At 34.2% G+C, this 26,922-nt stretch overlaps 2 protein-coding genes across 2 annotated transcripts; both read right to left on the reverse strand.

Moving 5' to 3' along the window:
• Positions 1-5,531: 5,531 nt before the first annotated feature.
• LOC102662670 (uncharacterized) lies at positions 5,532-6,350 on the reverse strand. The gene has a single exon (XM_006590004.1). It carries the CDS (start codon positions 6,348-6,350, stop codon positions 5,532-5,534), a length of 819 nt encoding a protein of 272 aa, XP_006590067.1.
• Positions 6,351-17,667: 11,317 nt separating this feature from the next.
• LOC121172966 (uncharacterized) lies at positions 17,668-19,627 on the reverse strand. Its single transcript, XM_041006196.1, has 2 exons — positions 19,033-19,627; positions 17,668-18,098 (listed from the first exon to the last, which is right to left on the reverse strand). The coding sequence occupies exons 1-2, from the start codon at positions 19,625-19,627 to the stop codon at positions 17,668-17,670; spliced, it is 1,026 nt and encodes a 341-aa protein (XP_040862130.1).
• Positions 19,628-26,922: the final 7,295 nt, after the last annotated feature.

Here is a 26,922-nt window from a genome sequence, read left to right on the forward strand (position 1 = left end):
GGGCCATCTAAGAGATCTGGCCAGAAATAAATGAACCCATATCCATGTTCATCCTCGTGATAAGTCTCTAAACCAACCTCGCCCTGTCCATATTAAGATTGGACGTGTGAGAGGTTATAGTAGGACAAAATGCTCCAGGTCTAAGCCAGAGTGGACAAATCCTTCCTCAGGAGCTTCTAGGGGGCTCCCTCAGCATTGAAAATGAAACTTCGCCCGGGAATATAAAGTCTGGCGGCGAGCTCCTGAGGATCTGGGTGCATGTGACAGAATCTGGAGTAAGCAGTGTAATGCTACCCTGGCTCCAAAACCACGGGGCTCTCTAGGAAGGCATTCAGCGTCTCCCCATCAAATTTAATCAGCCTCCCCCGAACTCAAACCTACCTAGGAGACTTATCTTCAGGATCATACAAATTAGTGTAGAATTCCTTGACCAGGGCCACATTGATGCGACCATCAGGCTGTCTGGTCAAGGCCTTGTGCCACTGCCTTCGCTCGAGCTCTTTGCGGAACTCGTCATACTCCATAACAAAAATATTAACTTTCCTCTTCGGAAGGATGTTCCGGGAGTGAACATTCTGCTCATAACGCTCCCAAGCGACCTCGGAAATAAATCTGGTAGTATCGTATGGTTCTCGAGGTCGGGAGGCAGTTGCTTTCCTCTTCCTAGAGGCCATCTGCATTAAAAGAATCACAGGAATTGGAATTAGACAGGTTTTATTTAAAACTAAAAGCAAAAAATGAAACAGAAAAACAGACTAGGCGCTTAGCGAGACTTACTCGCTTAGCGCACCTTTAGAAAATAACAGGGTATGCTAAGCGCACAGGGCACACTTAGCGTGACTACAGGAAAACAAAGACTCTAGCTAAGCGAGACACCCTCGCTTAGCTGACACAACACAATGGCTAAGCGAGCATGGCTCGCTAAGCCTTATTCTATAACAGAGAGCTAATTGCGTTTAGCGAGACAGACTCGCTTAGCGCAACACATTACACAGGCTTAGCACCAGCAGGCGCTTAGCCCAACTTGACCACTAGAACATAATTGGCTTAGGGAGTCTGGCTCGCTAAGCCTTATTCAAAGATAGAGAAGAAATTGCGCTTAGCGAGCATGACTCGCTTAGCGCATGAACAAAATTTTAGAACACTAAATTGCCTTGGGCTTAGCGAGACTGACTCGCTTAGCCCAAGCTTATTCAAACCTCAGAGGCATGGTGGCTTAGCGAGCGCGGCTCGCTTAGCCGCTAACAAAATACCAAAAGCCTCAAACATTCTGACCTAACTAAACTAACTCGTTGAGCACGGCATGCCACCTAAGCAAGTTTATACAAACTTAGAAATAAAACTGGAAATTTAAACACTCGCTAAGCCTAAGCGTAGTGGCTTAGAGAGTCATACAGAAAAGCATAAATTCAACATAAATGATGAACAAGCTTAGCGGGACAGGGCCGGCCTAACGAGTTCATCAAAAACCCAGAAATTCATCCAAAATTGATGAACTCGCTTAGCGAGTACATTGAGATTTCCAGAAAAAATGGGGCTTCTAAGCCCCTACTATTCAACCACTTCCAAGCCTAAGAATCCTATGCAAAACACATCAAAGCAACCTATATTACATGCGAAATTAAACCCCTAACAACATACTATCTAACAACTAAGCAATCAACAACAATCATCAACACAAAAACACAATTACAGAGACCACAACATGGCTTCTATCCTAGGGTTCAAAAATAGAAATTAAAAAGGTAAAGTCAGATGTAATTACTTGGATTACAGAGGTTGTTGAGTACAAATATGGGCAAAAGAAGTAGAGAATGCAAGATGAATATAGTGCAGGGAATGCCAATGATAGGGAAGAAGATGTTATAATTTGTGCACAAGGTAATTGCCTAAGGCAGTTATGTCTTATTTTTGGCAGTTTCGACTGCCTCGCTTAGTGCAGATGACTCGCTAAGCGAGCACTCAGTGACGTTTGAATTTTCAAATTTTAAATTCACGCACTTAGCAGGACAGGCTCGCTTAGCCCAATTCAAAAATTAGAAAACCCGAGAAGGATTTGGGCTTAGCGCACAAATGCACGCTTAGCGAGTTCTGCAGCTCTAATTGGTTTGCAACTTTCGCTAGGCGGGACAGGGCCGACTTAGCAAATTAAATGCCTCATGATGCAGTAGTGGGGTCGTGCTTATCGAGATGGTCTCGCTTAGCGCAATGCCATTCCAGAGAGGGATTTAAGCTTAGTCAGTATAACCTGCTGGGCCCAATTAACAAGGGGGTCTAGGCAGGGAGATAATTGCACTTAGCACATAGATGCGCTTAGTGAGACTATATGTTGTGCTTAGCGTGCTGGCTCGCTTAGTCCAATTCCATATAATGCAATTCCAGAGAGGTTTTTGGGTTTAGCGCAATCGTTTCACTTAGCGAGACCCCTTCAGCCAATGGGTAGGGGTTGGCGCGCTTAGTGCGAGTGATGACTCGCTTAGCACATGAAGGATGATTCGCTTAGCGCACAGGGCGCGCTGAGCAAGTGGATGACTGAAAAATTTTCTGAGTTATTCCTCATCCATAGCTTCAAAGAAGCTTTAGCAACCCCTTTTATCATACAAAACATGTTGATGACTTACTCTAGCAATCACAAACAAGTTGAAACCTAACTATATGCAATGATTAAGAAAATAAAGGAAAAAGAGTTGGGTTGCCTCCTAGTAAGCGCTTCTTTAATGTCACTAGCTTGACACATTTTACCTCAAAGGTCTTGTAATTGCATAATGATGGTCAACCTCTCAATGTTCCCACCATGGTACCGCTTTAACCTCTTACCATTTACTATCCATGTTCTGTCCGGAGTTTCTGATTGAGGATCAAATAATTCCATTGCTCCATATGGTTTGACTTCTTTAATGGTGAAAGGTCCAGACCATTTAGACTTTAGCTTGCCTGGAAACAACTTCAATCTTGAATTGAACAGCAACACTTGCTGTCCTGGCCTAAAGTCCTTCTTGAGCAGCTTCTTATCATTATAGGCCTTCACTTTTTTCTTTGTACAACCTTGAAAACTCGTACGCATTTAATCTCATTTCTTCTTGTTCCAAGAGTTGTAACTTCCTCCTTTCCCCTGATAAAGCCTCATCAAAATTAAGAAATTTCAGAGCCTAGTATGCCTTTTGTTCCATCTCTACAGGTAAATGACATGATTTTCCATAAACCATTTGGAATGGAGACAAGCCTATAGGGGTCTTGAATGCAATTCTGTAGGCCCATAGTGCATCTTCCAGCTTGCTTGACCAGTCCTTCCGAGTGGAGGCTATAGTTTTCTCCAAGATTTTCTTCAATTCCCTGTTGGAAACCTCAGCTTGGCCATTTGTTTGTGGGTGATAAGGTGAGGCTACTTTGTGTGTGACATGATAGTGGCATAACACCTTCTGCAGTTGGCTGTTGCAAAAATGAGAGCCCCTATCACTTATTAGGACTCTAGGCACCCCAAAGCAAGCAAAAATATTCTTCTTCAAAAACTTCACTACAGTTTTAGCATCATTCTTTGGAACTGCCACTGCTTCAACCCACTTGGAGACATAATCCACAACTACAAGGATATATTCATTTCCGAAGGATGGGGGGAGAGGACCTACAAAGTCAATTCCCCAGTAGTCAAAGATCTCCACTTCCATGATGTTCTGCAAGGGCATTTCATTTCTCCTAGAGATTCCTCCCATTCTTTGACATTGATCACATTGAGTGGAATGTTCATGAGCATCTTTGAAGAGTGTTGGCCAAAAGAATCCTGATTGTAGGAATTTGGCTGCTGTTTTGTCTCCACTGTAATGTCCTCCGCATGGTGAGTTGTGACAATGCCATAATATGCTCTTAGCTTCCTCCTTTGTTACACACCCTCTCAAAAGGTTATCATCATGCAAGAATTTCTTCCTTTGTTGCCAAGTCAAGTCTTTAGGGATGATTCCAGCTGCTTTGAAGTTAGCTAAATCAGCAAACCATGGCCTTTCATTTACCACGAACAGCGATTCATCAGGGAATTCGTCTCTTATTTCTAACTCTTTCAAAGTCACCTCTTCATTGACTAGTCTTGACAAGTGGTCAGCTACCAGATTTTTAGATCCTTTCTTATCTTGGATAACTAGATCAAACTCCTGAAGTAACAAGATCCACTTGATTAATCGAGGTTTGGAGTCAGCTTTATTCAGTAAATACTTGATGGCTACATGATCAGTATAGACGATAACTTTCGATCCCACCGAGTACGACCTGAACTTTTCCAATGCATAGACAATTGCAAGCATTTCCTTCTCTGTAGTAGCATAATTGATCTGAGCATCATTCAAAACCTTGCTAGCATAGTAAATAGCATGGAAGACTCTGCCTTTTCTCTGGCCCAACACAACACCTACAGCATAATCACATGCATCACACATTAGCTCAAATTCTTGACCCCAATTTGGTGTTGTAATGACGGGAGTGGACACTAGACTAGTCTTGAGAGTGTTGAATGCTTTCAAGCAGTCTTCATCAAATAAAAACACAGCGTCCTTGTTGAGCAGATTACTGAGTGGTTTGGCAATCTTTCAAAAGTCTTTTATAAACTGCTTATAGAACCCAACATGCCCTAGAAAACTTCTTACTCCCTTGACATTTACAAGAGGAGGTAGCTTCTCAATCACATCAATCTTAGCTTTGTCTACTTCAATCCTCCTCACAGAGATTTTGTGGCCCAAAACAATCCCTTCTTACACCATAAAATGACATTTTTCCCAATTAAGCACCAAGTTTGTTTCTTCACACCGTTGCAACACTCATTCTAGATTTTCTAGACAACAATTAAAAGATGAGCCAAAGACAAAGAAGTCATCCATAAATACTTCGATACATTTCTCCACCATATCAGCAAAAATTGCCATCATACACCTCTGAAAAGTTACGGGAGCATTGCAAAGACCGAATGACATTCGCCTATAGGCAAACACACCAAAAGGATAGGTGAATGCTGTCTTTTTCTTGGTCATTTGGATCCACAACAATCTGATTGTAGCTAGAATATCCATCTAAGAAGCAATAGAATGATTGTCTTGCCAGCCTTTCAAGCATTTGATCCATGAAGGGAAGAGGGTAGTGATCTTTTCTGGTGGCGTCATTCAACTTTCTATAGTCAATACACATCCTCCAGCCAGTGACGGTTCTTGTGGGAATTAAATCATTCTTCTCATTCCTAATTACCGTCATGCCTCCTTTCTTCGGAACTACCTGCACGAGACTAACCCAAGCACTATCCAAAATGGGATAAATGAGGCCTGCTTCTAGCAATTTGAGCACTTCCTTTCGCACTTCTTCCTTTATAGCAGGATTCAATCTTCTTTATGGCTGTCTCACCGATTTATAGTCAGCTTCCATGTTGATCTTATGCATACAGTAAGAAGGGTTGAACCCTTTCAAGTCAAAAATATGTCATCCAATAGCTGCTTTGTGTTTCTTCAAAACTTTCACCAACTGAGATTCCTCTTCCTTTCTTAGAGAATTTCTAATGATCACCGGATTGGTTTCAAATGTTCTGGAAGAGTCTTCAACTCCACTTTAGCCTTTTCTACTAGACTGTCCTTTTTTAATTCTTCAAAAACCATTCTTTGGGAAGGATTTTCTTCTACACCTTCTAATTCCTCTAAACAACTCTGCACTTCTTTTTCTTCCTCCGTTGTCAGACATTCCATAGTATTAGTCAGTGCTTTTTCAAGTGGGGACTGTAGTACCACGGCTCTAGCTACCATGTCTATCTCATGTTCCACCTTTTCTACTTTAAAATAGGCCTTGTGGTCACTTGGGTGCTTCATGGCTTCAAATAGATTAAATGTAACTTTTTGATCATCCACACTCATTTCCAAATTACCTTTCCCCATATCCACTACACAATTGGCAGTTAACATGAAGGGACGGCCCAAAATCAGCGAAATTTCAGCATCCTCTTCAATATCCATAATCACGAAGTCTGCAAGGAAGGTAAATTGCCGCACCTTGACCAAAACATCTTCGACCACGCCATAAGGCCTTATAGTAGATCGATCTGCCAGCTGCAATGTCATTCTTGTTGGCATGATTTCCAGCTCTCCAATCCTTCTGCACATGGAGAGAGGCATCAAGTTTATGTTGGCCCCCAAATCAATGAGGGCTTTCCCAACAGACACTGCACCAATAGAGCAAGGGATGGTGACACTCCCTGGATCCTTGTATTTAGGTGAAAGAATTCTTTGAATAATAGCACTATAGTTTCCCTCCACCACAATATTATCACTATGGATATATTTGCCCTTCTTGGTCAACAAATCTTTCAGAAACTTGGAGTAGAGTGGCATTTGTTGTAAGACTTCTCCAAAGGGGATAGTTATCTCCAATTTCTTGAAGATATCAAGGAAACGAGCAAAGTGTCGTTCCTTGTCTTTCTTGGAGGGCACCAAAGGTTATGGTACTTCCTTCCCTGAATATGAGACAACCTCCTTCTTCTTTTCTTTGGCCAACTCACTCTTTGTCTTCTTCTCTTTCTCATTTTCTCTCTTTTTTTCATTTTCTTCTTCTTCTTTATCATTTATTTTTTTCTCCCTCACCTGATCTTCTTCTTTTTCTTTTTCTTCTTCTCCTTCAGCTACTAACTCTTGCTCATCACTATTCCTCCCTTCCTCTTCCACCATGGTTACCTTCTTGCTTCTAGTCATGGCAGCCTTACATTCTTCTTTGGGATTTTTCTCAGTATTGGCCCCAAAACTTCTAGAAGAATTCTAAGCTATTTGCTTAGCTAGTTGTCCCACTTGAATCTCCAGGTTCTTTATGGTAGACTTTGTGCTCTTGTGATTGGACATAGAAACTTGCATGAACTGAGCCAAAGTCTCCTCCAGCTTGGTTGTCCTCTCATAAAGGCTAGGCCCTTGGTTTTGAGGCCTGTCGGATGCTCCACCTTGGTCTTTGTTGAATTGATTTCCAGGATGAGACCTCCATTGCCCTTGATTTTGATTAAAATTGGAAGCTTGCCGGTAACTTGAAAATCCACCTGCATTAAACCCTGGTCTATGATGATTTTCCATATAATTCACCTCCTTTGTAGCATCATCAAGGGGTATACAGCAACCAGACTCATGCGCTCCTCCACATATGCTGCAACCTCCAACCTACAAAATTGCTGAATGTGAAGGTTGAGTCGCTTGTAATTGAGTTGGCAGCTTACTACGTGTCTCTATCAATGTCTCAAGCTGCTTAGCTAGCAACTTGTTCTGTGCCAACAGTGCATCTTGTGAAGAAAGCTCTAACAGGCTTCTTTTTGTGGGTATATGAGTTCGACCACACAAAATAGCATGATCACTAGCAGCCATATTTTCAATAAGCTCCATAGCTTCTTCAAGAGTCTTTAATTTATTTTTTCCTCCAGCAGAAGCATCCAATAGCTGCTTGGATTGTGGCCTCAACCCATCAATAAAAGTATTCAGTTGAATCAGCTCGGAGAATCCATGAGTTGGTGTCTTCCGCAGCAAGCTACGAAATCTTTCAAGTGCTTCACTCAAGGATTCATCTGGAAATTGATGGAATGATGAGATAGCTGCCTTGCCTTCAGCTGTCTTAGACTCAGGAAAATATTTCTACAAAAACTTCTCTACAACCTCATCTCAAGTCTTCAAATTGTTTCCCTTAAATGAGTGTAGCCACCTCTTGGCTTCTCCAGCCAAAGAAAATGAGAACAAACTGAGCTTCACTGCATCTTCTGGCACACCGGCAATCTTTACTGTGTTGCAGATTTCAATATAAGTAGCCAAGTGTGTGTAAGGGTCTTCATTTGGCAATCCATGAAATAAATCTCCTTGAATCAGCTGAATCAAGGAATGAGGATATGTGATGACGTGAGCCTGAACTTCCGGCCGCGCAATGCTTGTGAAGAATTGTGGCACGATCGAGCTAGAATAATCTTCAAGAGTAACCCTTCAGGGTTGATCTTCAGCCATGATATGAGCTTCTGATGCACCTACTTCGGATTCTCTTAACTTCAAGAATGCTGCAGATGATTTAGGTGATTGAGTTTCCTCTAAGCTTGGTCGTGTTGTCCTTTCTTGCAAAATTTTTCTCCTTCTCTCTGCGTTGTTTCTCCTGCAAGTGGCTTCTATTTCCAAATCTAATGGAGCTAAATTACCTGCAAAAAAGTTACCTCGCACACAAAAGCACTAAACAGAATAGCAGTTAACCAAATCAAAAGAAAGTAGTTTCTAACTAACTATTCACAAAATCAACCAAAGAATAAAGAATAAATGTCTACAAACTGAACTATGCTATCTAAGTGGAAAGAAATTCTCCGGCAATGGCACCAAAAACTTGTTCACTACTATTCTGCGATGCTAATCAACAAATGTATTGAGTCGCACAAGTAATATAAAACGGTAAGAACTAAGTATCGTATCCACAGGGAACTTGTTTCACTCAGAAGATATATGTTCAATGAGCAAACATTTGTGTAAAACAAGTAAATCTTGAGTTGGGTTTATGTATAAAAATCTAGTTAAACATAAATTAAAATATCTAGAGGTTGAGAAGTAAAAACAGTCAAGTAAAAAGCATGTTGGGTCGTCCTACTGAATTTCCTTTGATGTTGTTAAATATTTTTCTCTATTTAATGTTATCCTAGTGTTCTTATGCTAAGAAATTACCCAAACCAAGATCCCTCAAGTGAATGGGCCTAACTCTATTTAAACCTTATCCTTGATCCCTCAACAAACTCAGTCTAAAAGAGTTGCATTATGATTATAGCATAATAAGGACTAGATCGTTGCACTCTATTCCTAGACATACGGTTTTCTAGCTTGCTCTATCAAGTTCTATGGTTTTAAAGCACTTCCCAGTACTAAAAATCCTAACTATACATACAAATGGGTGATCAAGCCACAGGCATGCAAAAATAAGCATAGATAGAAGCAATGAACACATAAAAACAACATTAAATAGATAGTAAGAGAGTTTTACATCAAAGGTTCGGCAGAACTCCCCAACAAGAGGTTTAGCCTTCCATTACAAGTAATGAACTTTCAGCACAAAAGATAAATTTTGAGGGAAGAAAATAGCTAAGAATGGTTGAGGATGTCTCCTTCAACCTCTAGAACCCTAATCTCACTCCTCTAATCTAAACTCTCTTAGAGGCTTGTTTTTGTCGCTCTAGCTTCTCTCTTGGCTCTGTTTATCGACTCCTCTGATAGTTTTTTTTGCCAACTTCAGTGTTTTAAAGGCTCCTAGACGTTTCAGATTTTTAAGGCTCGCTTAGCGAGACTGGCCCGCTAAGCGCGAGTTAGTGAAATTTGGCTTAGCGAGCTGAGCGCACTGAGCGCGAGAAGAGACAAATGACTCGTGGGGCAAGCTTGTGGGGCGCTGGGCGAGCACATCTCTCGCTGATCCTCTTCTAGGGTTTCCCTTCACGCTAAGCGAGCTGAGTGCCTCGCTTAGCGGATGTCACTCGCTAAGCGCATATGCCTCGCTTAGCGAGACACTAGCTGCTTGACCTTCTCTGATGCAATCCTACCCCCAAGGGCATTGGATAGAAGACTCCAAAAAGATTGGGCCAGAGATGCAAGAGAAGGCCCTAGGGTTCTCATGAGCCTTAGGGTAGATTTCGGGCCCATGGGCTAAGTATGAGCTCACTTATCTTTGTACATATTAGATTAAGGTTTCATTATTTTTGGGCCTTGTATTTAGGGCTCCATAATATAGGTAGGGTACCCTAGAAATGTAGGATTTTTCAGCCCTTGTATTTTAGGGCATCTAGAGTAGTTTTTGTATTAGGGGTAGTTTTGTAATTTCACTTGCATTAAGTGAATATTTGATATGTGTGTTGGGAAATAAATTTAATTGAAATGGGAGAAGCAAAATCCAATTAAATATTAGAGGAGGAGGTGAGTATTTGCTTGCTACACCTCATTGCCACATCATATAGTCACACTTTGTGCATGTCCTTTATGCTTTACATGTCTCATGACACCTAAGCACACTTAGGGGAGAATCTTGGACTTGATCTTGGATTAGTGGGCTGAACCATAGCTAAAATTCACTAATCATAATTAGTGAAATTTTGGCTCCACAATTTGGCTCCACATATTCAATTTCAAATTCAAGTGAAATTTGAATAGAAATTCAAATTTCCCTCCAATTTTGTGTGACACTTAGGCTATAAATAGAAGTCATGTGTGTGCATTTTTTTAACTTTGATCATTTGAGAATTACACTTCAAAGTTTAGACCTCATTTGAGGCACAAAATGTTGTGTCCCTCCTCTCCCTCTCCCTCTCCCTCCACTCATCTTCTTCTATCTTCAAGTTCTTATCCATGGCTTCCTATGGTGGTGAGCTTGTTCTTGACTCATCTTCTCCTTGAAGTGGTGTCTCCTCTCAACTCTTCTTCTTCTCCATTCCGCTGCCATTAAAATTCAACAAGCAAAGGACTCCATTGATGAAGAAGATCCAAGGCCTACAAGCTCCAATGGAGCTACATCAATGTCTTCTTTTGGCCTGAAACTGAAGTGGTTTCAATATTAATTCACAAAATGGGAGTATCTACTGTATAAAATCAAACTAAACATAAAAATATATACAATTCCTACAAAAAGAACCATAAATTGGGGAAAAGGCTAATTTCATGTAACTATTCAATGCAAAAGTTAGTCGTAAATAACGACTAACAATGAGGCTCTAAGAATTTCAAATGCTTCAATTTAAATTCTTTCATTTTTAAAATTCTGTGTTTGGATAAAAAAAATTAAATTTCTTCATTTTCAAAACTTTGTGTTTGGATAAAGAAATTGAATTTCTTCATTTTCAAAATTTCTTATTTTGATAAAATAATCAAATGCATTCTTTTTTAAAATTTTATATTTGAATAAAATAATTTTTTAATAAAATAATTATATTTTTCTTTAATAAACTCTATGTACTATTTGTCGAGTGTGGTATTTCAATAAATATGTACTATTTTAATCTATTTCACTTAAAAACATATTAATTTAACTATTTAAATCATTATTCTATTTACAACCCACTACAAAACTCTATAACCTTATAGGGCAGAACTATTTAGTAGATAAAATGACATATTAAATGTGATCTTAGAACCACCACAACATAAAAAATATACAAATCAAAATTCACAAGGCTTTTTTTACAATAAAATCCGAGGTATGAATGTACCATTTCACCTTGGAATGTTATTTAGAAGCCTACAGATAAAACTTGTTTTTTTTTTTTGTAAAAGTCATTGGTCAGTGATGCAATTACACAAAAAAAAAAACTTGGACTAAAGTAAAATCTAGTCACAAAATAAGTCCAACTTCCAAAATAATTCCAAATTGTCTAATTGTCTTTGCTTTAGCACAGGAATTCCTTCACATCTTTTTTGAAAAAGAAAACATAATGTTAAGTGCTACCGAACAAATCATATTTGTTAAAACATAATTTGTTATATAAAATGAGAGATATAAATGTAAAACATAATTATACAACATCAACATACTTGTCATGATATCAAATGTACCTGTAATTTGGCATCAAGGCATAAAAGATGAGATGTAATCCTCCTTCTCATCCAATGGGAGAGCTTTTATAATCACAAACCTAATGGGATTTTCTGTCAACCAATTGATTGCTCTATGTTGAAGTGCACCATTAAAATTAGGTATATTATCTAGCTCATTCACCACTTCATGTACCACTTCTTGAGCTTCTTTTATCTCCATCTTTTTTTTGTTCTTCATCTTCTTCTTAGTCACTTTAACAAATTCTTTCAATGACTCGGCTACTTCTTTCATTGAGGAAATCATCCTTTCTTTCTCTCCACTCTTACTTGGGCGAATTTTTTTCCTTGTGGCAGAACTTGATCCCTCTAAGTCAATACTCACACTGTGAATTGTTTCTTCTTCATTTGCTTCTTTACTCATGATATCATCTTCATCTAATGCATTTTCTGCTCCGAGTCCAATAGCTCTATCCTTTGCACATAGGTCTACAGCATAATCCCAATTAGAATTACTTTGAATCGAAATCGTTTGGCCTCTTCATGTGACTTGAAAAAAAAATATAAACATGTTAATAACAACACAAATAATAACTACAATTGAATAATAAATAAAATTAAAAATATGATTGACTACCTTAACATATTCATGGCATGCAATTTCATTTTCAACAGTAATCATGTACTTTGTGCTATCCCAATCAAATCCACTTTGACTAAGAATGTCACTCACAATTCCATACCATGTTCTCCAAAGCTTAAAAGGGTTCTTAACATTATCTGCTATGAGGTGAACTCCAAAACGCCTCGACAAAATTTGAGATGCAGTACTGTATGCTATGCTTTCCAATTTCCATGACCTTTATTGCCCAAATGTTTTTTTATCTCTAAGCACATGCCGCGCTAGCACACGCTCCATTTCCAAATTCCATGCGAAGTAACTTCTTGTGTCCTCACTAGACATCTTTCTTTTTCCACTTGACTTGTCCTTCACATTGCTTGATTCCATTTCTCTAGACAAAAAAAATAATAATCTCATATATATAAAGGTGAGACATATCAAATTAGCATTCTACGTTACACATAAAAAGAAAACAAAATTCAAAGTATTATGAAATACAAAAATCCAAAGTATCACACATACATGAGTATAGAGTCAATTACACACAAGAAACAAAATCCAAATCCACTAAAAACATCTCCCTAATCAAAGTTTCTTCTTATTTGATAGGTAGCAAACATATTCATTGCTAAAGTGTCATGAAATCTTGTCCATTCCTTAGTTGCTTGGATAGTTGTGACTTCATCTCCGATATTATTTGTGACTCTTTCCATTTGTTGATTGGTCAACTCGTCATCAACAACAGATAAAGTTCCAAGTCTTGGGCTTCCAAAATTGGATCACTTTGTTGTTCATCTCTTATGAAATTATGTAGCATGAAACAAGCATTAATAATTCTTATTTGTGTTTTTATATCAAAAAAAGGAGTTCTTAATATACTCCATCTTTTCTTCAATACCCCAAATGACCTTTCAATAACATTCCTTGCACTTGCATGACGAAGATTAAATAACTCCTTGTAGTTTTGCATGGTGTTTCCGATCCACTCATTAAGATGATATCTAGTCCCTCGATAAGGTGCTAAAAATCCAAGACCATTTGTATACCCCGCATCCACAAGAAAATATTTACCTACAATGGTTTTAAAAATATATTATATAAAAAAAATCATGCATATTTCTTTTACATGTTAAATAAAGTATCATCGTTTTATGATATTACCATTTGGAATATGGAGACAGTTTTGACGATGCAAAGCATCTCACAATACTTGAGAATCTCCTGCTGACCCTTCCCACCCTGGCAACACATATATAAACCTTAAATCTGGACAACAAACTCCTAAAACATTTGTAGAGATATCACCTTTTCTATTACGATATCTAGGTCTATCTTCTGCAGCAACTGTTACTGGAATATGTATCTCATCAAGTGCTCCAATTGAATTCTAAAAACATTTCAAAATAAAAAATAAGTTGTAATCACTTAAAGTACCTTATAATTACTAACAAATGACAAACTTACCTTAAACCATCTCCATTTGTTTTCCATCGAGCCCTCTAGATTATAGTCATGGAACTTCAAATATTCTTTTCTTACTTTCATTATAGCTCGCAAGACATTCTTGAATTGCCTACTTATTGTTTCCATGGATCTTAAATAACTAAAGTACACAACTCTATACTTTAGGTTGTGAGCAAGGATATGTAAAAACATTGCCACAGCTTCAGTTATAGGAACATTTCTTGTTTTTACCAATTTCCCTTTCTCTTGTAAAATTCTACAAAGCTTAAAAATGCCTTTTTACTGATCCTTAATTGTTCAATGCAATCAATTTCTGTTCCCATGTATAGACGATTGAGGAAGCTATGCCTTTCTAATTCCAAATTTCGAGCAGGTTCCTTAACAAAGTACTTGTCATGATACCAAGTCATTGCATCCAAAAGCATAGTGGCAACACTAACAATAATGAAAAATGCTTGTTCAAGTTCTTCGTCCTCCTCTTCATCTCTTCTACGTTTTCTTGAAGCAGTTGAAGCATCAACTATACTACTTTCCATTTCTTGACTATCCACACTATATAACTAAAAGAAAAGTAATATAATAAAAAAAGGATGTCATTAACTTTAATAAACCGTTCACAAAAGCACTCTAACAAAGGAGGAAAAAAGGAAATAAAAAAAGATAATGTTGGCAAGACATGCTGATCAGGTAAGTTGAACAAGAATTTTGAATAAAAATATTATTTTATCCAAAAGAAGTCCATGTGCTGGAAGGAGATTAGTTCGAATAAAAGTGTTGTGGGATGAGGTTGAGTTTGTGAAAGGGGTTGACTAAGAAAAAGACCACATCTACATCTACTACATGAGATACATGAGGGTGAGGATGACTTTGCACAATCATCATCACCAAAATTCATTTTTAACCGCAAAACACATCTTTTCTCACTCCCCTACAAAAAGATTAAAAAAAATACAAATACTGACTTTTTTCTTAGTCTATTACATCATATTTCTTACTATTTCAAATTTTTTTTCCTCTATCTTTTCTTCTTAGCTCTTTCTTATTTGTAAAAAATTGTACAAAATTGACAAAGAAATATAAGTTTTCTTTTAAATTAGTACATAAGAAAAATGAAAGTTTATTTCAAAATACAAGTGAAAACTTGAAAACATGGCTGTTTAGGGAATAAGGGTTTTCATGACAAAAATAAAACCCGACTTTTCTTTAATTAGAAAACAAATGAATGCCAAGCTAGCTGCAAACTGCAGGTCCCCAGGCACCGGTAAATATGTCAGACATACAAATGTTAGATATATATATATATATATATATATATATATATATATATATATATATATATATATATATATATATATATATATATATATCCTGGTTGAAACAACAAAAATAAATGTTGTTACTTTATATTAGTGGATAATTTTATACACAACATGGCCAAGACAATTCGGTATTATTTGTAAAATTGTGCCTTCAATTATCTCAAAAAACTTACCCTTTGTAATTTGTTCATAGCTGAATTATTTTTATACTTAGTTTAGGTTAATACAGAAGTTTTGTAGCTTAACTTTTTTGGCACTAGTTCAATAGGATGCTAACATGCTTTAAATAATTCTGAGATAGCAATAGGGGGTCTTCTCTTTCTCAGCTAGATTTCATGCCTATGAGGCGACAGTGTTATATTCTGCCCTATCTTGAAAGCCAAGTAAATTGGCAAGATAAGCTATAATTTCTTTAAAGCTCTCTCAAGAAACTGTCAAATTTGGGGGAAATAATCAATTATTTCTTTAAAATAAGTTGAACCAAACACACAACAAATTCTCATGTTAGAAGACAATATCTTATTCTCATTGATTTGCCTAAAAAGAGGATTTATAGACAAAAGCAACAACATGTTGGAATATGCTGACTGAGGTAAATAAGGAATTGAAGGGAAAGATAATTAAGACAAAAGCAACATTAGAATAACATGGGATCAAGTGGGCCCGGATAGGGACAACAATGGGGAGTAGAAGTTTTGTACATTAGAAGGCACCAAATGATATGCTGAAGAATTTTGTGTGGGAGAGGCAAAATGTTAACGATACATATAATGTAACTGACTATACAAAGGGAGGAGGTGAATGATGATGCATTGAGTACATTTCTGTTTCCTCTTGTCTTCTCTCTCAAGTATGTCCTTTTCCTTCTTGGGCTTAATGTAAGTTTTCAGTATCAAGAATTTGCTAGTTCCCAACAACAACTCCTAATACAGTAATACAGACTACACTACTCGAATAACAAAAATGGTTGTTTGTATGAAAAGAAGTCAACAAATTTATGTGATCTTAATGGAAATGCAAGCTTTCGGTATTAAGAATCTGCTAGTTCTCAATAGTACTCCCTAATATTGCAAATAACTAATTCAGACTACACTATTCCAGTAATAGAAATGATTGTTTGCACAGATCAAAACCAACAAATCCATACATGCTAATTCTGTCGAAAATGGAAACTCATTCTTAACTAGCACTGTACAGTCATTCGCCAATGGCAATGGTCAAAGAACATTCGTCATTTTCTCGTACAAATGATTTCATACCAAATAGCATTTCTATTCTAGTAATTCCACTTTTTTTGTCTGGTTTCTTGTTATACTTCAATACGGTTACTATAATGTTACTACACATGCTACTCATGAAATCCAAATAGTTAAACACAAGTTGCAATTCCACAAAAATCCTTCAGAATCATACAACAATGCAACAATAATCACATACCTAACCACTAAATCTCACAAACAATTGACATGCTAATCACAAAATCAAAGCATAGAAACATCAATTACTACTTAAAATTTCAGCAGAAAAAGGTTTTTCAATCAATTAAACAAATTGATCGAAGAAGAATAAATAGAAGATACCGCGCGAGCATCGAAATAGAGCACACTCATTTTGAAGGCCAAGCTGCAAGAGCCATGGATTAGGTTTGCGAAAATGAGTATTAAGGAAAATATATGAACCCTAGATTGGAATTCAATTGAGTATTAAGGAAAACAAAACAATAATCACAAAAGAACAACATCAAAACCATGAAAGTTCAAGAGAGAAGTAAGACGAACCAGAGAGAGAAGTTCAAGAGTGAGGCTCTACTGCGAGAGCGAGTGAGCGAGGCTCCACATTGAGCACAGAGGTCGGGAGGTCTACCTCTGACTAAAGTGAGAATTTCCAAATCCACTCTCTAGAGATGGAATTTGAAATTCTATTATTTCAACTAACTAAAATCTCTTCTTAAATTCTAAAATTTTAAATTCCTTTTAGTAAAATATCCAAAACAGTTACTTTCAATAGAAAAGAATCTAATTCTCGGTAAACAAAATTCATTACCTAGTTAAATTATCATATCCTAACTAACTCTAGGTAAAATTTACAATATAATATAGATTATTATTATTATTATTATTATTATTATTATTATTATTATTATTATTATTATATGCTTGTAATTTTAAATTTGAAAATATGAATATAAATATTTTAATCATTATAGTTAAAATGTTTTAAATCTCTTCTCATTCTGTTAGAATCCTCTCAATCTCATTATTGGAGATGATAAAAAATTAGATGAAAAGGAATTTTGTTTGGCTTGATTTTTCTCTCTTAAAAATTGAATCAAACAACCAAAATTTTTTAAAAAAATTCCTCCATTTCCTTCCATTAGTCTGTTTTTTTCCCACCAAACATTATATAAAATGTTCTTATTAAAGATTAACTCGTTAAAATTTATTTAGGATTAATCTTTTTTATTAGAATCAACCTCAATTAATTATTGGTAGTGTGTGATTAAGAAAAATTATTACTGCTCTAAAAAACGAAGAATAATTATTACTATTTAAGTTTAAATTCTCCACCACGGCACTACCACATACATGTCACTACCACAATAAAACCCACGTAGAAAAGAAATTTGTGATCTAAACATAGTAAAACACTAAAACTCCAACTACATCTCAATGCAACAAGGTATCATAGATAAAATTGTACATGTAATTTTTTAAAAAGTAAACTTAATTGAAGAATTGAATTTCTAGTCCTGCAAAACAATATTCACATTTATTGATCGATCAGCAGAAGCATCAGCAATTGCTGCAAGATCAGATTGTAAAGATTCTAATGCCTTATTCGGCACCTCATCAATCCAATCTTTCTCACCATAATCAAAAGCCAATCTGGCTAAACACTGTGCCACTTTATTGGCTGTGTGAGCCACCAATGTGAGAGATGCTTCTGTACCCTGCATCATTGTTCTGCATTCTTCTAGAAGTTCATCAAGGTAAGAAGCAGAACTAGTGTTGTTTTCCTGTGTGAATTCGTTCCACTGATTGTATAACTGTTGGCAATCAGTTTCGAAATTAGCATCAATGAAAAAGAGTTCCTGTGATTTCTCTATGGCCCACTTATAGCATACTGTCGCAGCAATTTCGGAATCATAACACTCATCCTTCAGAAAATATGTACCTGTAGCATATATAAGCATTTAATGTAAATAAATACCTTAAATACTGGAAGAAAGAGGTGACACTAATTTAAAATATTCGTCCTTTAAAAGGTTTCTGTTACACCAAATAAGTTCCTCCGTCAGTTTTTGAAGCTAATTTAATCTATTTATATTTATGTTATGTTCGATAAAATTAATTAAAAATTTAATTAAAAGTTAAAAAAATAGTTGATAGTTGAAAGGTGATAGTTAAAAATTAAAAAAATTAACTTATTAAATTATAAATATTCGATAAATCTAATTGTTGAAATAGTTAAAAAGTATAAAATAATAAAAAATAAAATAAAATTATGATTTGTTTAAAAAAGATAACATAAGAAATAAATAAATATATCGAGAATAAAAATAAAAAAAATTCTGAAAAATTAAAAGTTAACATTTTAAAAATACTAGAAGCTACTAGAAAGTTATTAAAAAACCTTATTTACTACTAATTAATTTTTCATCTAATAAGAAAAATTAAAACAAATTAAAATATTTTATCTAAAATAAACTTAACCACACATGACAAAAAATGTTAAAGTGTTAAAGAGGTCCTCAATTCAAAATTGATATCATCAATATAAAAACTTGTGAAAAGACTAGATTGGATTAAGAAAGATAATGTGAAATTTTTTATAGTTATACGATCAAAATAAACCTAAAATGTAAATAAATGACCAAAATTTTAATTTTATCATACTTTACCTATTTAAAGAAAGAGTTTCAACATCTTCAATGATCCTATTTATTTTAACAAAATTATCTTTTTTATTTTTATCTATAGAAATCAAAAATAAATATTAAAAGATTTATAACAACCTATACACTAATTGAATTAAACCTTTTTGATAAAATTAACTCTTTAAAATAAATAAGATCTGTAACAAAAATAAGAAAAGAAAAGAATTGTACCTGATGCCATAGTTTCAGCTTTAGAGTTTCTAAAAATCACTCCGAATCCAGTCCCAACATCCTCTATCGCAGAAACAGCAAAATTGACCTTAACTTTGGAATCTAAAGGTGGGACCCACTCTTGAGTAGCAAACACAGACAAGGCCTTGGCCATAACTTGTGCGAAATCCAATTTCTTCTTTCTTATAACCCAAGCATTGCGTTTGTGCCACAAACCCCACACCATGGCACATAACATACCCATTCCTCTTTTATCCAAAACATCCAAACATTGATCAACCCATTGTGACATAGTGATATTAGCCACATTGTGCAACCAGTCGACTCTAAGCCCCAATGGAGACCCCAACCAAAAGGGTTTAACCTCCTCACATAGCAACAAAGCGTGTGTGGTTGTTTCTTTGCACGTGCGGCAGCAGGGACACGTGTCGTCCCCTTTGATGATGCCCTTTTGTAACAACAAAGATCTCACGGGTAGTCCCTCACTGCACGCGCGCCACACGAGTTTCTTGCACCTTGAAGATGCCTCTGCGTGCCATATACCCTCCCACACCGTTGAATTTGTGTTCAACGCACTTGAACTATCACTTGCCATGTCATAAACTGCAAGAAATTAAAGAAATATTAGTAAGGTAGTTATTAATAGTATATACTGATTATTATTGTCCAAATAGCCTCATAATTGTATGATTAAGGATAAGAGTGTAAAGCTATTTTACCAACTTAATTAAGAAACTTAATTTCAATGTGCCATGTCATAAACTGCAAGAAGAAAAATCAAAACTTGGAAAAATAAAACACGTACCCATAAGAAAAACAAGTAAATAAATATTAATTAGTAGTGTAGTTGTGAATAGTATATTATTATTATTATTATTATTATTATTATTATTATTATTATTATTATTATTATTATTATTATTATTATTATTATTATTATTATTATCATCCGAATAGCCTTATTTGTATGATTAAGGATAAGGGTACCCTCTGTTATTTAATTTATCAACATAATTGAGAAACTTGATTGATAATTTTAATGAGAAGAAGAACTAACCTCTGAATATTGCGATGGAAGATCGATGATGGGAAGAAAGAAACCACACCAGAAAACTGTCGAGACAAAAAAAATGAAATGAAATCGTAATAAGAAACTGTGATACACTCTACCCCACACATATATGTACTAATAATAAAAGAAAAAATTAAACTTAATTCAAGTTTTTAAAACATATTTAAATACAAGCCTTTCAAGAGGGTAGCAGGCTCACATTCACCTTTCTAACATCATCATAAAATTTTTCTAAATAAATAATAAATTCACTTCGGTTCAACACAAGGCCGTCTATAAAATCCTATACCCCAATGCCACATCCTATCAGAGCGTTGTGTCCCGACGTCCTTCAGCACATGGTTCCTTAAAGCAATTCACCTAGTCATCTGCTCCTCCGAACACAAAGTTTAAGATCATCACAGGATCCAAACACAAATAACACACGGGGAGTGAGTTATCACATTCCTAACTAATAGAGAAACAAGACAACTAGATATACATATCATATAAACCAAATAAAACTTAGTTACATGTAATTCACGTAATTCCACCACTTTGTCATTCAAAGTTCACTTTTCAATCATCAATCACATTACACAAGAATCACACGCTCTGATCAAGACATAATAACACATCAATTTCATAATAAACAATTAGCAAGCGCATGAGACAGTTATGCTAAGACTCAAGCCTATATGCAATGTGGTACCATGTCAGTGAAAAACCACCCTGGGGCGCTTAGGAGTACATAACAAGACATACCAAACAATGTGTTTGTCAGGTCACTCTCACTAAGTAAGATCATAGGGAGACCAGTCAGGGTCACGATGTTTTGCAAGAATGCTCCAACTATATGGGATCAACATAGGCTTAAAGGAGCACTCAAACCCGATGACCCCCAAGGCCTACACTCCGAAGAGTCCGTCAGGGCCTCTCCTTCCTGATTCAGGTCCAACCCCTAAAATCATTTTAGCACATAGACACTGCTTGTGAATTATACAATACCCATGGCCTCACACTCGTGTGTTAAACACGTACAACATATTGCGCTACAATTTAACACTGGTTCCTAAATAGGAAACCTACACTTTCTCTTTAACACTGCGGATTTACATTTTTCTCAAGATAACACTGGTCGGGTTATTGTACAATTCACAGCTTACAACACAAATAATGTCACATCAAGAGTTAATCACACACTTATTCACAACCAAAACTCATTCACAATTTCACATCTCATAATGTCACAATCCACCATCACATGTTTTCACGTATCTCACGATTCAACACATGTTCTACTTTACACTTTTACTCAATCTTAATAACAATATTATAATCTCAAGTCAACATATTATTCCATAATTAATCACATATTTCATTTATAAACACTGCTCATGAATTATACAATACCACGACCTCACACTCATGTTTCAAACATGTTTAACACAATTGCGCTACGATTTAACATTGGTTCCTAACTAGGAACTTACACTTTCTCTTTAACACTGCGCATAAACACTGGTCAGATTATTGTATAATTCATAGCTCACGATATAATTAATGTAACATCAAGTGTTAACACATCAACTTATTCACAATCGAATATCATGTCCACACTTTAACATCTCATAACATCACATCAACCATCTCATAACATTCCCAATGATATTCATAAGGTACAACATACACATGTTCATGAAATTTAACCATAATATTCTCAAACTCCAACACTTAATAATTTTTGGAATCATACTATAACACTCTACAATATTATTTACATAAATTATTAATATAAATAACTACCTCTATATCTATAAACTAGCATACATCATATTGAATCACAAATTTCAAAGTAAGCTTTCATTGCACAAATTCTAAATAATTATATGAACACTTTGGTCAGTTTCAATTATGATATTAATTTTTTTAAATTATATATAAAAACCTAAACAGCAAGAAAAAGAGAAATACAAAATCAATATCTCTCTCTAAATTTCTCCTTACTTTATTTCATCAATTCATATTAATTAGAAAAAGTACTCGATTTATAGGGTTCACGCTCAACACAATAGCATATCAATTTCACAAAAATTGGTCTGTCAAACATATATAATTCACTGTAATAATTATAAGGATAAAATGAAAATTGCAAAAACACCCCAAAACTCATTCCAATTGATATCTCTAAGGATCCCTACACATGTTCTCACTAATTCCCAATTGTGAATAACTCATCCCTTACCTCTAAGCGGACTCACGTGTCTTCCGACAACGATAGCAGCATCTCTAGCGGTTTCCTGAGATTCCTTCAGTTATTCCTGCGACTGCTCTGATAGAATTCCCAAATGTCAGAGAGACGGAGAAGAGATTGAAACCTCCACTTGTACTGTCTTCATGCGATTCCTTTTTCTCTCTCCACGAACATTATCTCGCAAATCCCAACGGTGGAAGTGTGCGAAATTTAATTTTTAACAACATATCCAAATTTCTTGAAAATCCAACGGTTAATGAAACCGGGATCGTAATTTTACTGAGACCGTTCTGGGTTTCTGCGGGAAAGGAAAATGCTACGATGCGAAGGGTATTTCTCTCAGCTCCAACATGATATCAAAATTCCTAATGGTGAGAATGCTTGGAATTGGGCTGCAAACATATTTCTCAAATTTCACGACGATCCAACGGTGAACGAATCCGAGATCGTCGTTTTTCTAAGACAGGTTAGGTGGTTTGCGAGAAAAAGAGAGGGTTTTGGGAGTAGAAAGAAGAAATTGTGAGGCATAGGAGACTGAGGAGTCACTCAGAAAACTGACCTAGCATGTTGCTATTTATAGCTGAGGGCATTTACGACCTATTATTTACTCTATTTATTTATTTATTATTTTATAAAAATAAACTTTATTTTATTCTCTATCAAACAAATAAATAAAATACCCTTTTTATTTTCTCTCAAATCATTATTTTAATTAATAATTATATCTCTTTATTTATTTATTTATAAAATCTCATCATTTTTTTAACTCTATTTATTTATAAATAATAATCCTTTTTAATCTAGTTTACGAAAATTGGGATGTTACATAAACGAAACACTTGAAAGAAAATTCGAAGAATCTGGAGAAAATCATAAAAGAAAGTTTCGTGTTTTTCTTCTTCTTCGAACTTGACAAAGAGAATGAACATTTTTTGAGGAATGCAACTTACTGAGTAGAGGAGAAATTATGGTGCTAATTAACGTCCTTTTAATTGGGGTATGGATCGGTTCTTGTTCAGGATCGCGGAATCTTATATATATACGTAATTTGGTTGTCTCACAAATACGGAAGTGTATAGGACGTTATAAGATCTATTTAATATACATTTTAATTGATGTTTAACTTCAACTTTAAGAAACATTTTAATTTATCCAGCTACATTTATTTTCATAAGTTTGATTGAACTACTTAAAATATTTGCTAGTTGTGAAATTGGAGGCATATATTGTTGTGGCATAAAGGCAATGTAGAGTACTATGAAAATGAAGAAAAAGAGGAGACTAAGAGGGAAAAAAACCACTTGGCCGAATGCTCAAAGTAGTAAAAAATAAAACGAAATTCCAAGCTACTATTTTTTAAGACTCTGATGAACAGAGTCCATAAGGTATCATTATGCATTCACTTGCTCATTGTGCCCATTAATTTATGGGTGAAAGCTCAATACACAAATGCAACTAATTTATAACTTTATCTCCAATAACTTGATAAATTGTTTAGTCTATAGCTTCTCTATGTGAAAGGTTGTTTCCATGGACTTTCATTCCATCAGTGTCCATGTTTGAAGGGTTTGGATCTATCATTATAGTGATGAATCATTTCTCAAAGTATGATACTGAGGTACCAACCAAATTATTCTTCAAGAACATAGTGAAATCTTGGGGGATACAAAAAAATGCTATCATAAGTGAGAAGGATCTAGCTATCCACATAGAGAAGCTATATATTAAACAATTTATCAAGTTACCGGAGACAAAGTTAGTTGCATTTGTCTATTAGCTTTCACCCATAAACTAATGGGCACAATGAGCAAGTGAATGCACAATGCTACCTTATGGATTCTGTTTATCAGAGTCTTCAAAAATTGTAGCTTGAAATTTCGTTTTTTTTACTACTTTGAGCATTCGGCCAAGTGCTTTTTTTTTTCTCACTTAGTCTCCTTTTGTTCATTTTCATAATTCAATCAAACTATATATGCCTGCAATTTCACTACTAGTAACATTATTTTGATTATTTTAAGTCCTTCAATCAAACTTATAAAAAATAAAAGTAGCTCGATCAATTAAAATGTTTACTTGAAGTTAATAACATCAATTAAAATGTTTATTAAATCGAGCTTACAACCTATTCTACACTTCCATATTTGTGAGAGAACCAAATTATGTATATATATACGATTCCTAAACAGGAACCAATCCATAACCGAATTAGAAGGACGCTAATTAGGACCATTATTTCCCCTCAGCTTTCTTTCTCCTCTACTCCGTAAGTTGCATTCCTCAAAATGATCCTCAATTTCTTTGTCAATTCGAAGAAGAAAAAACAAGAAACTTTCTTTTATGATTTTCTCCAGCTTCTTCGAATTTTCTGTTAAGTGTTTTGTTTCTTTCTTAATACGATTTCATTTCATTTTTTGTCTCGACAGTTTTCTCGGGTGGTTTCTTTATAATTTTATTTTATATCATTTATATATTTCTCGGGTGGTTTCTTTTTAATTACTTACGTAAAATTATTCATATAAAAAACTTGTTTTGTTTAGTTAACTATATTAGTATTATTTTTTATGTATTATTAATCAAGAGTTATTATTTTTTCAAATTATAAAAATTTATAAATAATTTTTTTTAATATAAAAAAATTAATTTTATTTAAATAATTAGAGTAAAAATAATCTTTATATTAAAATCAATAATCTACATATTAATTTATGAAATTTAATAATAAATAGGTAAAATAAAAATAAAACATGTAAACTATTCAAAATAAAAACATTTAAAATAATATAAAATAAAATTAAAAAGATTTTTATATTAAATATTTTTTAATTAATAAATTTTGATAATTGAAAAAAAATAAATCTTGACTAATGATATATAAAAATAATGTTAATGTAATTAACTAGACAAAGTAAGTGTAGTAGTGATTTATTGTCTTATGTATGATTAAAGGATCATGAGTTTAATTCCCATTAAAAATATATTTTTTTTTTTTTTACTTTATTTAATCTTTTTTCGCATAAGTGTCATGTCAACGGTCTACATAAGCTTCACGTTAGTATCAATATGTCACATCAAATTTGACTTTAGATGGTAACGACCAAAATTGCTTATTCTAGAAAATAAGAGGATTAAATATTTTGATTTGAAAATAGGAAACTAAAACCACCAATTTAAAATTATAGGGAACCAAAATTACAATTTAACCTTTATTTTATTAATTAACTAATTAATAATAAATTAAGAAGATAAAACTTTGAGTATCGAAATTTTTAAAAATAACAATCACTTTTTAGTTTTAGTTTAAAATCCAATTTTTAGAATATGATGAGTTTCAAATAAACTTATTTTAAAAGTTTCATATCATACTAAAATTAATTTAAAAGTGTTTTTGTGTAGTGATGACAACAATGATGATGATAGTGATGTTAGTAGCAACGACAATGATAAAGATACGGGTTGTGATCATGATAATGACATTGGTGGAGGAACATTAAGTATCTCAGATCATATAAATCAATATTAATACCTTGCTTTTACTGTAGTTTATGTCATAACTTTTAGTTTATTTTTAGTTACTTGTATCTTATCTTTAGATGCACAAGTTTTGTGAAAACTATCTTTGTGAAATTCTGTTCTTAACATTTGGACATGTTGGTTAAGATTGTTTTATAAAACTCTTTATCTTAAAAACCAATATTAACACTGTACGTTACGTTTTTATCTAATATACCGTTCAACACCCACCTTTCTAATGTGATATTTACTGTTTTATTATTGTTTTTATTTTTTTTTTATTTTTTCAGATTTAACTATGTTGTTAGAACTTAGAAACTCTAACCTAGTTCATAAAACAATAATATTGAAAAGAATGAAAAAAAATAATGTATTTTACTTAATCAATTATTAGAAGAAAATGAGAGTGATACATATATAGTCAATAAATATGTATTATATTTATTTTATTTAATATATAATATTTATTAAAAAAATAATGTTTTTTAGAACCAATATATATTGTATTTATTAATGTCATTTAAGATTTTCTAAGAAAAATACTGTATCATTTAAGACGCCGTGTATTATATTGAATAAATACTATAATTAATATATAATAAATAAAATTGATTTTCTAATAACATTAAATACTACATTAATTAAATATAGTAATAGCCAATTACTGTTTTAATAATTAAATTTTGAATGTGTACTCTTTTTAGTCTTGAAATTTAAAAATATTTCTATGGTCCCTGAATTTTAACAATTTTTTTAAGTTCTCACATAATAAATTGATACTTTGTGATAATTTTAGTTGTTATAATTTATTTTTTTATTTTTAGCTGCTTGAATTTACATTTTAAAACGATCGCAAAGTGTTAAAAGCCATCAATTTCTTATGCCAGACACTAAATAAAGTAATTTATCAAAGTTCAGGGATTGAAAAAAGTATTTTTAAGTTTCAGGGACTAAAAAAAACGCATCTCCAAATTCAAGGCCTAAAATAATAATTAAGCCTATAGCAATATATAGCCAAGTTAAATAACAATTAAATGTTGAAATGTTATATTCATTAAATGTAATATATAATCAA

This window comes from Glycine max, chromosome 10 (assembly GCF_000004515.6).
Source record: "Glycine max cultivar Williams 82 chromosome 10, Glycine_max_v4.0, whole genome shotgun sequence".
Taxonomy (NCBI): Eukaryota; Viridiplantae; Streptophyta; class Magnoliopsida; order Fabales; family Fabaceae; genus Glycine; species Glycine max.